This window comes from Sinohyriopsis cumingii, chromosome 2 (assembly GCF_028554795.1).
Source record: "Sinohyriopsis cumingii isolate HCF-2022 chromosome 2, ASM2855479v2, whole genome shotgun sequence".
NCBI classification, from domain to species: domain Eukaryota; kingdom Metazoa; phylum Mollusca; class Bivalvia; order Unionida; family Unionidae; genus Sinohyriopsis; species Sinohyriopsis cumingii.
The window spans coordinates 133337070-133355350 of NC_142962.1; the positions used below are offsets into that span (position 1 = coordinate 133337070).

At 32.6% G+C, this 18281-nt stretch overlaps 1 protein-coding gene across 8 annotated transcripts in view; it reads right to left on the reverse strand.

Moving 5' to 3' along the window:
- Nucleotides 1-18281, reverse strand: part of LOC149805869 (coiled-coil domain-containing protein 154-like) — a 170542-nt gene that overhangs the window by 39584 nt on the left and 112677 nt on the right. For 5 of the 8 annotated variants that reach the window (XM_089950597.1, XM_089950595.1, XM_089950590.1 and 2 more), the window contains 3 exons: nucleotides 16181-16198; nucleotides 2698-2817; nucleotides 248-324 (listed from right to left, as the gene is read on the reverse strand). In XM_089950597.1, coding sequence (XP_089806723.1) covers nucleotides 248-324; nucleotides 2698-2817; nucleotides 16181-16198 — 215 coding nt within the window. Of the gene's footprint in view, nucleotides 1-247; nucleotides 325-2697; nucleotides 2818-11339; nucleotides 11355-16180; nucleotides 16199-18281 lie in introns of all 8 variants that reach the window. The other 3 variants (XM_089950592.1, XM_089950594.1, XM_089950591.1) reach the window with 2 other exon arrangements.

Sequence of the window (18281 nt, forward strand, 5' to 3'; positions counted from 1 at the left end):
TTGTGCTGTATCCAATTAGTCTGTGATAAATGAAAATATATGACCTACAGATTTATTATTGTTTGTTCTGTTACCAGTATCCTAATGGTAATAACAGTTCAACGATCATTCATTTAGTTTGATGTTGGACAGCTACACAAGTAGGTTATTTTTTGCTGGGACCTAAGAGGCAGTTCAGACAATTGAGGATATTTGAGCCAACCATGTTTAAGCCAAGAAGATTCTATTGCGGTTATTTACCACTTACCTAGCATCTGACTCATGGCTGACCCTGGAGTCCATCTCTGCTTTAAGAAGCTTGTATTTCTCTTCAAGGCTGTAAATCTACAATAAATACGGAGATGATCTGAGTAACAATTAAAATTAGGGTCAAGGCTATTTACAACTGGAATAACGTAATATGACATCAGCACCATGCATGTAATATTTTGCACTGCTAAAAATACTACAATGTGATATTTACAACAAAAGGCATATGTGGGCTGAAATCAATCAACTGGCTGACATATGCCTAACAGCCAAGTGTTCCAGCAGTCAGTCATAAAATAAGGGTCTGCATCATACTTTATGCAGTTATGAATGTTTGATTGGCTGGTTTTTAATGGCACTCTGAGCATAGTTCTGTCAATATCAATGGTGGGGACATGGCAGCTAAGCACCTTTCCCAACAACACACCAAGGCAGCCTACCAGGGCTGGCATCAGTAATTAGTGAACTCACAACCCTTGGTTTATTACAATTCCAACATTCTAGTGACTGAACCATCACAGCTGAGCTGCATTTTAAGAAAACAAATTTCTCAAGATGTCTGTTTGTTTGTATCTTCATAGATATTTGAAGGCACATCAGCGTCATTGGTTCAACACTGAAGAATCATCAAGTCAGGATGCTTTCTGTCAAAGTTCTTCAAATGATGTTGAACAATTTCATAAAGATAAATCTGTTTAAATATTTTTCTTTTTTCAGTAACACAGCTATATTGGAAGGCAGACTGCATTATATTAATTTGAATTACCTTCAAGTCAGGATGCATACTGTCAAATATGCTAAAATTCTGTTTACATGTAGCTGTTTTTGAAAAGTTAATAAAAGTTGTTGTCTTTTATCAAGTAATGTCAGTTATAATTGATGGTTGACAGTTACAATTAGTAATAATTTGAAAGCCCTATAAGCCAATGTGCTTTTTGTAAAATTTACTCAAATTCTATTTATTGGTGTTTGAAACATTGTTTAAAAGATGTTTTAGTTTAAGTAATGGAAACAATAACTGTTAAACAATTGGCATTTGTACAAAACTGAAAGCCCTTTATCCCAGAATGCTTGTGTTTCAAATCTGGTCAAATTCTGTTCAGAGATTTTGAGAAGTTGGTTCAAGATTTGTCTGTTATCAGTCATGATAGTCAGATTTGATGGTGAATCATCATTATTTGTACAAAAATAAAATCCCTTGTTGTCAGAATGCTTTATGTCACATAAAGACAAATTTATTTTGTGGATTTTGAGAAGCTGTTTAATGTTTCGCTATTTTTAGTAACTACAGCCATATTTTATGGCAGATCAGCATCATTTGTATGCCAGTATTGTATTTTTCAAATATGGTTAAAATCTGTTCAGTGATTTTGAATTAGTCACTATAATTATTTTTTTAATATACGTATTTAGTAATGCCAGCTATATATGGCATCATTTATACAGACTTTAAGGCATTTCATGTCAGAATGATTTCTATCAAATTTATTTGAACTCTGTTGAGAGATTTTGTTGAAGTCATTTTAAGTTTTTAGTAATGGCTGCAATAACTGATGGTAGATAAGCATCATTTGTAGCAATCTGAGCAGCATAGTTACATGGCTTAATGGTATATCAGACAATACTGGCTATAGAGTACCAATTAAAAGCAAAGATCCCAAATTACACATGTTCAGTAGAACTTCGATTATCCATCAGGGTGCAGGACCGAGACCATGACGGATATGAGAATAGACAGATAATAGAATATGTACGTTAAAAATATTATACAATAGACTGGGTCATCAAAAAATCATAATATCTACATACGTACATTACCTGTGTTTAATATTTTGACGTACAATGCCCTGACAATTAACAGAGACTGACGGTTAAAAGGGTGATGGATAATCAAAATTCTACTGTATATACAAGTGAAATAAAGCCCAATGGAAGTTAAAGCCTTCCAAAAACATAAAATACTAAATTAAACAAGTTACAAAGATGTTAAAATTCTGTAAATGGTATCTAAAACTTAATGGTAAAACATTTAAATCCTAAACCACAAGCACCAATTTAAAACCCCTTTATGCCAGAATGCTATTATTCTAATTTTTTAAAAAATTTTGTGGCAGATTTTGAGAAAAAGGTTACAATATTTTCCATATTAAGCAACGGTGGCTGTGTCTGATGGTAGATTGATATCAATTGTAAAATTTATATGCCCTTTATCCTAGGATTCTTTCTGTTAAATTTGGTAATATGTGATTTAAAGGTTTCATTTGAACTTTATTAGCTTTTTTTGTGTTTTTATCATACTTAAAGAAAAGAATATATAAAGCATAATCTCCAAAAGATGGGGATCCATGATCATTAAAATTGTCACTATATCAGCAAAGTCTCACACTGTCCATCTACATAAGAAAGTTTGCTTATAACCTACAATACTGACCATGGTATTATCATTACCTCTTGTGGCATAGTCTGCACACTGCGTCCCAGTTCCCTCAGGGTGTCACCTGTAGCATCCTGCCATTTTGATATGGCATCTACCTTTTCCCTTAGATTGGATGACATTGCTGCCGATGCCTGCAGATACACACATACATGTACAGGTATAGCAGTAGATAGGACTCCAAGCTCAATAAATGTTGACTATTACTGTATGCAAATCTTTAGTTTGTTTCATGCAGACAGTCATTATATGCAAATACTGTCACATTATCAAGCAGCCACTGTATGCCAATATCGTCACAATATCAAGTTGTCATTATATACCAATACTGTCACAATATCAAGCAGCCACTGTATGCCAAAGTGTCACAATATCAAGTTGTCACTGTATACCAATACTGTCACAATATCAAGTTGTCATTGTATATCAATACTGTCACAATATCAAGTTGTCATTATGTACCAATACCATCACAATATCAAGCAGCCACTGTATGCCAAAGTGTCACAATATCAAGTTGTCACTGTATACCAATACTGTCACAATATCAAGTTGTCATTGTATACCAATACTGTCACAATATCAAGTTGTCACTGTATATCAATAGTGTCACAATATCAAGTTGTCATTGTATACCAATATTGTCACAATATCAAGCAGCCACTGTATGCCAAAGTGTCACAATATCAAGCAGCTGCTGTATGCCAAAGTGTCACAATATCAAGTTGTCATTGTATACCAATAGTCACAATATCAAGTTGTCATTGTATACCAATACTGTCACAATATCAAGTTGTCATTGTATATCAATACTGTCACATTATCAAGCAGCCTCTGTATGCCAATACCATCACAATATCAAGTTGTCATTGTATACCAATACTGTCACAATATCAAGTTGTCATTGTATATCAATACTGTCACAATATCAAGTTGTCATTGTATACCAATACTGTCACAATATCAAGTTGTCATTGTATACCAATACTGTCACAATACCAAGTTGTCACTGTATACCAATACCGTCATAATATCAAGCAGCCACTGTATGCCAAAGTGTCACAATATCAAGTTGTCATTGTATACCAATACTGTCACAATATCAAGTTGTCACTGTATATCAATACTGTCACATTATCAAGCAGCCTCTGTATACCAATACTGTCACAATATCAAGTTGTCATTGTACATCAATACTGTCACAATATCAAGTTGTCATTGTATACCAATACTGTCACAATATCAAGTTGTCATTGTATACCAATATTGTCACAATATCAAGTTGTCACTGTATGCAAAAGTGTCACAATATCATGTTGTCATTGTATATCAATACTGTCACAATATCAAGTTGTCATTGTATACCAATATTGACACAATATCAAGCAGCCACTGTATGCAAAAGTGTCACAATATCAAGTTGTCATTGTATACCAACACCGTCACAATATCAACTTGTCATTGTATAACAATACTGTCACAATATCAAGTTGTCATTGTATATCAATACTGTCACAATATCAAGTTGTCATTGTATACCAATACTGTCACAATATCAAGTTGTCATTGTATACCAATATTGTCACAATATCAAGTTGTCACTGTATGCAAAAGTGTCACAATATCAAGTTGTCATTGTATATCAATACTGTCACAATATCAAGGTGTCATTGTGTACCAATACTGTCACAATATCAAGCAGCCACTGTATGCAAAAGTGTCACAATATCAAGTTGTCACTGTATACCAATACTGTCACAATATCAAGTTGTCATTGTATACCAATACTGTCACAATATCAACTTGTCATTGTATACCAATACTGTCACAATATCAAGTTGTCATTGTATACCAATATTTTCACAATATCAAGAAGCCACTGTATGCCAATAGTGTCACAATATCAGGTTGTCATTGTATACCAATACTGTCACAATATCAAGTTGTCATTGTATATAAATACTGTCACAATATCAAGTTGTCATTGTATACCAATACTGTCACAATATCAAGCGGTCATTGTAAATAATACTGACACAATATCAAGTTGTCAATGTATACAAATATTGTCACAATATAAAGCTGCCACTGTATGCCAAAGTGTCACAATATCAAGTAACTATTGTAAACCAATACTATCAAAATATCAAGCAGTCATTGTATACCAATACTGTCACAATATCAAGCAGCTACTGTATACTAACAATGTCACATTATTTATTCAAATATAAACTCTACAGCTGAAGCTGTTTTATGAGATGGTATTTAATTTTCATTGGGGGAAGGGTTCTTTTAATTACCTACAAGTCTGCTGAGTCTTTAAATTCATGGTTTATAACAAAATTAGTACGGCATGAAAATTAATGAAAATTAAAGTATGCATTGCAAACAGGATAACATCAATAATCCAGACCCATCGGGAGACCCAGAGTTTGTCCAGGAAACTGACTGTTTAGATAACTAATAAATCTGTACAGAAAGGTGTACTATGTTGATCAAAATAATTAGAAACTATGAAATTAGCATTGAAAGGATCAAAGCAATACTCTAAATACTTAAACATGAAATAAAATTCAGGCAAAATGATACTTAACATAGATTGCAATAAATCTACCATTAAGTTACAATTGCTTTAATATCAATGGTAGAATAAATATGGGGTATTATAAATACATATGGGTAGTATATACTTATCTAACACAACATGAGACTATCAAGCAAAATACTAACTTTGCCAAACATACAAAGTCCACAGAAATCACTTTTAAATTTTATGTTTTCAATGTCTTATGATGATATTTTAATGACAAAGTATTTATTTATGTTTGTAATTTCCTCATCACAACTTAAATAAATATAATGTTTTATATCAATAGTCCATCAAAGGAGCTCATGCTTTACTAACCAGAGGGAATTTCTACAAATCCAAGATATAACTATTTCTTCTCTTTAATTGCCGAGTGTTAAAACCATCTGGTGGCCATATTGGAAGTGAGATCAGCAACATTTACATTTAGGACTAACTAGACACCACAAGAAGTCTTGGTGTAAACCTCATGTTGATAGGGCCATCCATTTAGGATGAATAGTGCTAACAATATTTTCAAGATGGCCATTGTGGTGGCCATATTGGATGTAAGGTCAGCACTTTTTCAATTTAGGAGCAACTAAACATCAAAATAAGTCTTGTTGAAAACCCCATGTTGATATGACCATCTATTCAGGATGAGTAGCAATGGCAAGATTTTCAAGCTGGCCACCAGGTGGCCATGGTGAATGTTGGATTGGCATCATGTTCATTTTGAACCAGATAGACATCTTAAAAAGTCTTCTGGTGAAAACCCTCAATGCTGATCTTACTTTCTATTTAGAAAGAGTAGTAATTAAATATTCAAGAAAACCTGTTGTGGCAGATATTATTGGAAGTGAGGTCATTACCATTTTCATTCAGAAACAAATTTAGATCATAATTAGTTGTTTGGAGACAACTCTTTGTCAATATGACCATCAATCCACAACAAGTAGTGATAAAAAAAGATTCTCGTGAAGTTGGATGGGCATAATTTTCCTTTAGAAACAACCACACATAATAAAAAGTGTTTTAGTCAAGACGCCATGTCAATACAACCATCTATTTAGGAGAGGCAACTATATAAGATTTTCAAGATGGCTACCAATGAAGCCATACTGGCTGTCAAAATGGCACCATTTTCATTGTGAGACTAACTAGACATTGTAAATAATCTTTCTCTGAACATCCATTTAATATGTCCATCCTTCTAGAAGTAGAAGCGACACAAGAATTTGTATTTAGGACCAGCCTGATCTTGAGGACTGTGTATGTAAAGTTTGGTGGCAATCCTCACAGTGGTTTAGAAGCAGTGATAATGAAATTGATAAAAAAGCTGCAGGGTACTGGACTAATGACCACTGCATAAGCCCATCTGATCTATGGCCAGAAGAACTTAAAAATAGGCACTTCATGTAAGATTTATGACAGTAATAAATATGTTAGTTATATTCTAAATTTGTGCTGATTGTAAATATTTTGTCTTGTGCAACTTATGAATTGCTGCAGTGATACTGGTGTCAATTTTAAGCACAAACAGATGTCTTTTCACTATTATCGACATATCGAGATATAATTTATTTTTGTCCAATTAGTATAAATTAATAAGGTCTGTGCAAGATATATAGTAAAAAAAATTATAAAGTTGTGTAATTATTTTACTCCTAAACTTAACCTATTCAAGTTAATGATAAGGTGAAAATGAAAGCAGTGATTAGTAAAAATTCTGGCAACTTTTCTGAAAATATTAACACTGATTATGCTGATATATACATTTCTCATATTATGAATGGTTATGGCATTAGATAATAAATGGGAAAGCCTATGCATAAACCTTCAATACACAATTATTAGAAACAAAATTAAAATAATGACAACTTGTGGGATCCTATTTTGATAAGGTAATGACAAATCAAAATATGTTGAAAAATTACCCTTCTTCCTCTGCATGCATAGTATGCAAAACAATCAGATTTTGGTACATGGTATAGACATTATAGAATCCAAAGAGGACTTGTCATTTTGTATACTTATTTGTTTTATTTGCTTATTTACAATTTACAAGTGAACATACATACATACTTAATTTTATATAAAGAACAGTCTTTGACTAATTAAATCACCCTCTGACAAGAGGCACAAGATGACCTTTGATCACTCATCTAGCTATCTGAGATAGCTGACCTTGTTGATACCTGCCTAATAGCTAATTGCAAGAGCAGTTTCAGAAAAAATCTGGGTCAGCTGGATGTTTTCTGAATGTTTTCTTCCAATGGTGTTTAATGCATGTTTCAAGGTTTTGTATCTTCATCTATATTTGATGTCAAATCATCACCATCATCATCATCATCTGCCCAATACTGAAAGGCCTTTGTGCCAGTATGCTTTGTCTCAAAATTGGTCAAATTCTATTAAGCAGCTATCACAGTTTAATTATTTTCTATATTTTGTAAAGGTAACAATATTTAATGGCAGATCAAGATCTCTTGAACAAACTGAAATCCCTTTATACCTGGATGATTTGTTTTCAATAACATTTTGTAAAATTATTTCAAGTGATTGTTGAAATAAAGTAGTTTAAAGGTTTTTATATTTCTAGTAACGGAGTCTAAAAGAAGCTACGGTACTTAAAGATTTTTCTTAAAAAATTTGTTATATATATTCGTTTTATTTTTTTGTTCAAAATGTTAAAGAAGCCATATCAGATTGCAAATGTACATCATTTTGTAAAAAAAAATGATAGCCCTCATGCCAGGATGCGTTCAATAAAAAAATTTGGTCAAATTCTGTTGAGTGCCTTCCGAAAAATGTCATTTAATTATTTGGCTATTTTCTGTAATGGTAGCCATATTATTGGTGGATTGGCATCACTTAAACAATTTAAATCTGAACGATACTGATGCCAATGTCATGATGCATTCTATAATTTGCTAAAAAAAACTGAGCAGTTTTTCAATTAAATATTTTCTATTTAAATAATGGTGGCCACACTGGATAACATATGATCAGCACCATCCGAACAAATGAAAAAGGCCCTGATGCAATAATGTCCATGTAAATTCATGTGCAAACTGGTGAAGTGGTTTTTGTGAAGTTGTAAATAACAATTGTGAATGGATGGCACACAGAAAGAATTCATGATGGATGAAGGACTGTACCATAAACTCACATGGCCTTATGGCCAGATAAGCTAAAAGTTGTTGATTATTATTATTATTATTATTATTATTATTATTAGTATTACTGTTATTATTATTCAGTCTTAACTGTATCTTGCAGTAAGAAAAACGAGATCACAGTTTTCAGATAATAAGCCCATGCATGCAGGTTTAATGCATGTATTTATATTGTTTTATGGGGTCCTAAACATGCTAAAACTACTTCATCAACCACCACAAGTATGAAGCAATTACATGCTTTAAAAATCTTTTGACAAATCCAACTTGCTAAACATAATTAACACTTGAAATTAAAAGATTAAAACGTCACTAGCCTTATTAAGCACATTAGGTCTTACATGTATACAGCTAATACCTAAGTAGCATAGAAATCTAAGTATTTTGTGCATATTGTTGGACTGCTAACCCTACACCTCACTCAGGCAATGAACATATAGACAAAACAATGTCATTACATGTGCAGTTAAGCATAAACAAAGACCCCTTTATCATGGACCAAAATCATTTAGTGTGTTGTTGCAGTCTCTGCAAAACTCTTTGTGCACTTTTTTTAATGCCACTCCGACCAACACCAAATTAATTTTTAAGGCCCACGTAACAGCTGGGATATTAATAACTTATTCAAACGTCCAATCCCTATTGAACACATGGTTCATACAGCTTTGGCAATTTTTTTTCCAGGGCTTCACCAAATATTTATGAAAAAATCTAATCAATACACCAGGATTGAAATGAGACAATTCTTTAATTTGTACCTACCAGCGTTGTGTAATGCATTACAGTTATCCACACAATTTATTCTAGCATATAATTACATTTTTTTCTGCTGCTGGTGGGGGTGGGATGTAAGATATCTAGTTAATCTTTGAAGCTCTGCCAATAAGGACTGACAAATTTTAACATCTGTACAATTCAAGAACAGTTTGGCAAAACTGAAGTTTTTTGTAAAGAAATAATCAAATGTTTTGTCCACTGGTCTATGAACAATGTGTTTTATATGTTAAGTCTACTGGTCTTTCTCTAATTTGTATTATACATTCATCTGCTCTTCTGTCTGCAGAGTCTGTCATATACCTACTGGTCCCTATTTGTGCTAGCTTCGTCTTATGTTCTTAATGTGCAGTGTCTGTCTCATATCTTCTGTTGACTGGTCTCTGACCACAGTCTAGGTCACATACCTTCAGTCTAATGTCTGCAGACCCTGTGCCTCATAACTTCTGTCAACTGGTTTCTGTCTATGGTCCTTGTCATATACTTTCAGTCTAATGTCGGCAGTGTCTTTGTCTCACACATTCTGTATATGGCTCTCAGTCTGTAGTATCTTTGTCTTGTATGTTCTATTAATGGATGAAGTATCCATGTCTCATCTAGTATCTTAGTCTGATATGTTCTACAAGTGCCTGCAGTGTCTGTGTCTCATACTTTCTGTATATTTGTTTCTGTCTACGTCTGTATACCTTGAGTTTAATGATGTCTGCAATGACTGTGTCTCATACCTTATGTCTACTGGTTTCTTTCTACAGTCTTGTACCTTACATCTAATGATGTCTGCAATGTCTCCTTTTTATACCTTCTGTCTATTGCTTTCTGTCTGCAGCCTTATAACTCACATCTGTCTGCAGCATCTATGTCTTATAACGTTACATCTAATGATGTCTTCAGTGTCTATGTCTTATAACATTATGTCTAATGATGTATGCAGTGTATATATCTTATAACATTACATATAATGATGTCTTTAGTGTCTATGTCTTTTAACATTACGTCTAATGATCTCTGCAGTGTCTACATCTTATAACTTTACATCTAATGATGTCTGCAGTGTCTATGTCTTATAACATTATGTCTAATGATGTCTTCAGTGTCTGTGTCTTATAACATTACATATAATGTCTGCAGTGTCAATGTCTTATAACATTACATATAATGCTGTCTGCAGTGTCTATGTCTTATTACATATACTGATGTCCACAGTATCTATGTCTTATAACATTATGTCTAATGATGTCTTCAGTGTCTGTCTTATAACATTACATATAATGTCTGCAGTGTCAATGTCTTATAACATTATGTCTAATGATGTCTGCAGTGTCTATGTCTTATAACATTACATATAATGCTGTCTGCAGTGTCTATGTCTTATAACATTATATATAATGATGTCTTCAGTGTCTATGTCTTATAACATTATGTCTAATGATGTCTGCAGTGTCTACATCTTATAACTTTACATCTAATGATGTCTGCAGTGTCTATGTCTTTTAACATTATGTCTAATGATGTCTTCAGTGTCTGTGTTTTATAACAATACATATAAAGCTGTCTGCAGTATCTGTCTTATAACATTACATATAATGATGTCCACAGTGTATGTGTCTTATAACATTATGTCTAATGATGTCTTCAGTGTCTATATCATAGCTTATTTTGTAGATTAGAAATACTATTCTAGATATGTGCAACTTCCTCCAGGGCATAGGCCAGATAGCAATTTTTAAATGTACCCAAGAGCCACACTTTATGGCAAACAAAACCGGGCTGCAGGCCAGATGTGGCCGATGGACTGTTGGTTGCACACACCTGCACCAGGCTAGTCATCACTGAGCTCTTCCTTTTGCTATTTCCAAATAAATAAGAAAACATGATATCTCTCCAAGATTTCTTAAGTTCATGGTTCTTTAATTCCCAGGTATCTTAGAAATCTGAAACACCACCATTCAGGCACAGTTAACTTGTGTTCTTCCTAGCCAGTGTGAGAATAAAACAATAGCCAAATGAATACCAGAAGAACTACCCTAAACGCCAAAGCAGAAAAATGTCAGCCAACACAAAATACACTGGCCATACAATGGCAAATTCATATAACGCTTACTACCAACAGTTTGCAAACACCAAATATAAGACCTACCCATTGTCCTGATCTCTAAAAGAACAGAAAAATAAATATTTTAAAATGTTATAATAACACTGTGCCACATAACATTGCTGTGAGTGATTCCTAAAGTATGGATGGATGTAGGAGTATATGAATGTTGGCTTAATGACAAATCAACACAAATCTAGCTATGATATACCACAGGTAAATGTTAAGTTTAACAAATGTAAATGTAAAAACTGCAAAAAGCCTTTGGAATATAAACTCTTCAAAATAAAAGTAAACATGTACTCTTAAAAGAAACAAAAGAAACTTACAGAAATTTTTTAAACGTTACATCTAGTTAAACCTCACTATGTAAGACTTTGTTACAGCACCAATTTAGACATACAAATTCAACTAAAACAGTAGTTATCACTGAATAGAAAACTTCCATGAGGTAAGATTACTTAACTAGCGAAGGGACTGTCCAAAACTTCAGTGAATGCATGAAATATACTCAAGTCCAGTAAAACTTTGTTAACTTAAAAATAAGTCTCTCAAATACTGGACATCTCTAATAAGGACTTGTTTCATCTCATATGAATCCTCTTGGCTACAACCTCTAAGGCTAAAAATTCAAAAAATTGGGCTGACAGCACTTCCAAGTTTTTAAGTCGAACTGTATTTATATACATTTAATTACAATGATGGGAATATATGTCACAAAATGCTTCAGCTTGGCTCTTAAAACTAGATTCATGCAGTTATGGCATTCCTTTGAGCTTTGCCCTTAAAACTTGATTCATGCAGTTGGCATACCATTTGAATTTTACTCTTAAAAACAGATTCATGCAAATGGCATACCTTTTAGTTTTGACCTTAAAATAAGATTCATGCAGCTGGCATCCCTTTGAGTTTTTCCCTTAAAACTAGATTCATGCACATAGCATATTTTGTAGGTTTGTCCTTAAAACTAGATTCATATAGCTGGCATACCTTTGCAAGACCCTGCAAGTAATGAGGAGCTAAAATCAAATATTCCAATGCCTCAACAATCTAAAGACATACAATTCCTATTCAAAAACTTCACAAGATGGCAATGAAAGAAAATGAATCATTTTCAGTTTAAAATGCAGCAATCAGGATAAAACAATAAGACCATGTGAACTATTCATAGACTTGTTATGCCTGCTTTGTCTCACTATTTCCATCGACCATGTGAACTATTCATAGACTTGTTATGCCTGCTTTGTCTCACTATTTCCACTGAACATGTAAACTATTCATAGACTTGTTATGCCTGCTTTGTCTCACTATTTCCATTGACCATGTGAACTATTCATAGACTTGTTATGCCTGCTTTGTCTCACTATTTCCATTCTCAAAATTCTTCTAGCTTTCTTTATCTGATATAAAGTGTAAACTATTTCTAACTGTGATGAACATATCAATGAACTATTTCAGAGTGTGAATATACAGTGTGAACTACTTCAAAATGTGAATATAGAGTCTGAACTATTTCTAAATGTAAATAGGCAGTCTGGACTATTTAAAAATGTTAATATGAGTCCTTTAAATGAATGTACTTACCAAGTTTTATCATCATACATGCTTCAGTGACATAGATATAGTGCTCAATTCAAAGATCTACTGAGTCTGAACAGAAGGTCAATGTGACCTACTTTTTGTTACTGACAACAGTAAATACAAGTACCACTACTCCCCAAGATGAACATATCAATGAAGTTTCATGAATGTGCAAGCAACAATTTGAAGAAATAAAGTAAAAATTAAAAAAACTTCATCTTGATGAGCATGGAAAGAACAATGCCATAAAAATTACTTACATCTTGGCTGTAACTTTCTAGACATGTTTATGAAGACCTATTTCTTGATCTATGCCATAGAGAAACGAGTCTTATAAAAACATTTGCCATCTGTACACTGAATAGTCCAAGTGAACGTGGGGAGTTAGATGTGCATCATTTGACTTGTGCTCTAAAAGCATTGTGTGATAATTGTTTGTTAATCTTACAGTATTTTTCCCATGACAAAAAATATAGGGCCAGTCAAATAAATGTCTCAATATGTTTGGTGTGGGCTTACTGTCCCAAAAGATATTCTAAGTACACATTTGCCAAAATATTATACAACTGGGTGGTAGGCTTATCATCAAAAATGGATTTATGATGGGATAAATATTGTACAGTGGGCCTATCATTAAGAATGGACTTATCATGGGATAAATATTCTACAGTGGGACATCATCAAGAATGGACTCATCATGGGATAAATATTGTACAGTGGGCACATCATCAAGAATGGACTTATCATAGGATTAATATTGTACAGTAGGCTTACAATCAAGAATGGACTTATCATGGGATTAATATTGTAATATGCCACAAAAGAATATTCAATGGATACAGTTCTCTTAATACAAAGAAAATGAATATCTTGTTCTAATTTGAGAAGATATTAATTAATTACTTAACAAATTTGCAATTTAATAGAAATTTTAAAATAACACAGTAACAAACATTTATAAATTTACATAAAAATTAGTCAAACTGTGATTTTACTTTACACAAGCTACATGTTTTTGTAGAATGCAAATAAAAGCTGTGACTTTATGACAATAAATGCTTTTAAAAATTCTAACTGATTATACTGCTACATACCATTTCATCATTCTATAACAAAGAAATAGCAAATAAAGTTTTTTTCTTCTTCAAATTAAATAAGTTAAAAGTATTCCTTTCACATTTGTGAAACTCTAGGAATCATATGTAACATGACATAATTTTTTTCTCCATAATTACATGAATATATTTGTAAGACAATGCTACTTACCATATATACTCACTTATAAGTCAAAGCAAACTGCAAACAACAAAGATCCTATTGTGCCATAGTATAATGTGCCTGCAGATCAGGATCTATGATGTTTGTTCTACTGATTACTCCTAACAAAATGCACAGACCCAGATCTGCCAGCACATTATGTGATGGCAGATCTGGGTCTGTGCAGTTTGAAGTTGAACTCATAAGCAAGCATAGACAATATATGTGTCTTCCTTTTTAAACTTTACCAGTGGAATGTTATTCATCAGAACAAAATGTTCAAATAAATTAAAGTGGAAAATAGTCAACTGGGAATCATTTTGATGATTACATGCAGAAATTGTTTTTGATTATGTCATTAAACTAAGATATAATTGTGCATGAAGCCAACATACTGTTGAATAACAACATTAAAAGACATTTATGATAAGGTAATAGCACATTTATCCAACAGACTGAGTAGAATGACAAGATTCTTTCCTTTACACTGGCTAAGAATTTTATTTTGTAAGGGTGAAACACTCTGAAAAATCTTAAACTTAAAATGAAATGATCTGCTTTAACTCTACAGTCCTATACAGAAAAGTCTACTTAAACTAAACACAAAATCTCTTTCACTAATCTAAGGCTTGTTATGTTCTTGAAATAAACAACATGTAATATATTCTCATAAAAAATATACAGTACAGTAATTAATAAAAAAAATAAAGGAAAAATTGTGCAAAGAAAAGTTCTTCTAAAAGCTAGTGAATTTCTTGAGGTGAATGTATGTGTTACCACAAAACCTATCTAGAGGATCAACATTTCAGTCAGGAAAATTGCACCAGTATGCAATATTTGACAATAATACTGTCAAGTACACCAGTATGCAATATTTGACAATAATACTGTCAAGTACACCAGTATGCAATATTTGACAATAATACTGTCATGTACACCAGTATGCAATATTTGACAATAATACTGTCAAGTACACCAGTATGCAATATTTGACAATAATACTGTCAAGTACACCAGTATGCAATATTTGACAATAATACTGTCAAGTACACCAGTATGCAATATTTGACAATAATACTGTCAAGTACACCATTATGCAATATCTGATAATCATAGTGTCAAGTACACCACTATGCATTGCCTTACAATAATACTAACATGTACACAAATATACTGTTTGACAATAATACTGACATTTACACCAGTATACTGTTTGACAATAATACTGACATTTACACCAGTATGCTGTTTGACAATAATACTGACATGTACACCAGTATGCAATATTTGACAATAATGCTGTCATGTACACCAGTATGCAATATTTGACAATAATGCTGTCATGTACACCAGTATGTTCTGTTTGACAATAATACTGACATGTACACCAGTATGCAATATTTGACAATAATATTGACATGTACACCAGTATGCAATATTTGACAACAATGCTGACATGTACACCAGTATGCAACATTTGACAATAATGCTGTCATGTACACTAGTATGTTCTGTTTGACAATAATACTGACATGTACACCAGTATGCAATATTTGACAATAATATTGACATGTACACCAGTATGCAATATTTGACAATAATGCTGTCATGTACACCAGTATGCAATATTTGACAATAATGCTGTCATGTACACCAGTATGTTCTGTTTGACAATAATATTGACATGTACATCAGTATGTATTGCTTGACAAAAATAATGACATGCACGTCAGTATGCATTGTCTGGTTGACACTAAAACTGACATGCACATCAGTATGCACTGTTTGACAATAATACTGACATGTACACCAGTATGCACTGTTTGACAATAATACTGATATGTACACCAGTATGTACTGTTTGTCTATAATACTGACATAAACATCAGTATGCACTGTTTGCAATAATACTGACAAGTATACCAGTATGCAATGTTTGATAATAATACTGACATGTACAGACTGTTCTGAAGTATTTGATGTGAAAGGTTTATCCTCTATATTATAACTGCTGAAGAAAAGTGACACAAAGAATAGTAGAAAAATACCTCATTCAAGTCAGTCGTCTGTTGTGCAATAAAAGCAAAAATAAAGTATTAAACCATAAACAACCAATGAAAATGTGTTTTTTATCTACAATCATAAACCTACTAGCTACTATTTATAACCTTTACCATAGTTTAATCATTCAATAACTGTATAAACAGCCAATATAATTAACAGTCATATTTTCTGTATTAGATATTACAATGAAAATGTAGACAACTCAGGCATCCTAAATACTGTCATATTATAAACTAATTAGTTACTGTTAAAATCTGAAGTAATTTTTAATTAATTTGGTGTACAATGCATATTTGCTAATTAACAGTTTGTATGAATAGTGTTATATCAAGTTCATTTTGATTAAAAATTACTGTAGTTAGAAAAGTTCTGGTACATGGATAGAGAAAATAATTTTCATATTTCAAAAACAATCTAGACTAACAATTGGCTTCCACTTTATTTGTCTTCATGTATATTTGCACCAAGTGCCTAAACATCATACTTTTAGAATATACCTCAGGGAGAGACTTGTACTTCATTTCAAGAGATTCTTTCAAAATATAAACAATTTCTTTATTATATTTTTGGAGACATTAAAGTTTTTCTCACTTTCTTTGGCCACACTGTAGGACTAATCAGGGAGCTTTCCCAAATGATATGGAGACATTACACATGAACAAGGGAACTGAGTTGAATACTTGATAAATTAACTTATGAACCGTCAACTTTTTGAAAAACACAGGGTGATTTTTCTACAATGTCCATCACATACAGACTTACTGATAAAAATACAAAGGATTATTTTGCTACTATGTCTGTCATGTACTGACTAACTGATATGTCATATACAGACTGACTGATAAACATACAGGGCTGGCCTTATGCTGATTGGACCGATTTGGCCCAATTGGGCCCTGTGCTCACAGGGGCCCCACACATTTTTAAAAAAATAAATTTATTGAGTGAAAGTAATTTTAAAGCAATGGAAGAAAATTTTAAGTTTAATATCATAAAAAAATTATTTAAAAGATTCTTTCTTAATGCCATGTTCACAGGGGTTCCATGCGTAAATCCAGGGGGCCCCTGCCAAAAGGATCCAAATCAGCAACGCATTTGCTGAGGCTGTTACTGTAAACATATATTGAATGATTTTTTTACAATGTCCATCAAATACAGACTTACTGATAAATATATTACAATGATTCTTCTACAATATCCATCATATACAGACTGGCTGTAAACACACATGGGGTGATTTTTCTACTTCTGTCACATACAAATGGCTGATAAACATACACAGGGTGATATTTCTATGCCTGTCATATACAGACTGGCTGATAAACATACACAGGGTGATATTTCTATGCCTGTCATATATAAACTGACTGATAAACATACACAGGGTGTTATTTCTATGCCTGTCATATACAAACTGACTGATAAACATACACAGGGTGATATTTCTATGCCTGTCATATACAGACTGGCTGATAAACACACATGGGGTGATTTTTCTACTTCTGAGACATACAAACTGACTGATAAATCTATACAGGGTGATATTTCTATGCCTGTCATATACAGACTTGCTGATAAACATACACAAGGTGATTTTTCAATGGCTTTTTTATGCAAACTGACTGCTCAGCATACACAGGGTGATATTTCTATGCCTGTCATATACAGACTGGCTGATCAGCATACACAGGGCGATATTTCTATGCGAGTCATATACAAACTGACTGATAAATATACACAAGGTGAGATTTCTATGCATGTCATATATAGACTGATTCTGATGATACATATTTTAGCAATAAAGAAAGCAGTATGAAATTGAAAAAATAATCAAGATTGGCTACACGTTATTATTTATTATATGTCTATCATGTTAATTACATTAATATACCCATATAATAATTTTCATATGTGTAAGACACTGTTATGTATGTTAATATACCCAAATAATAGTTTGTATATATGTAACAACTGTAAGAACATCTTGTCATCACAAATGACATCATACAATTTTACAAAGAAAAGGCGCAATAAGCTGAATGTATTTCAAAGTCACATACTATATTATTCTGCTATTTGGTCAAA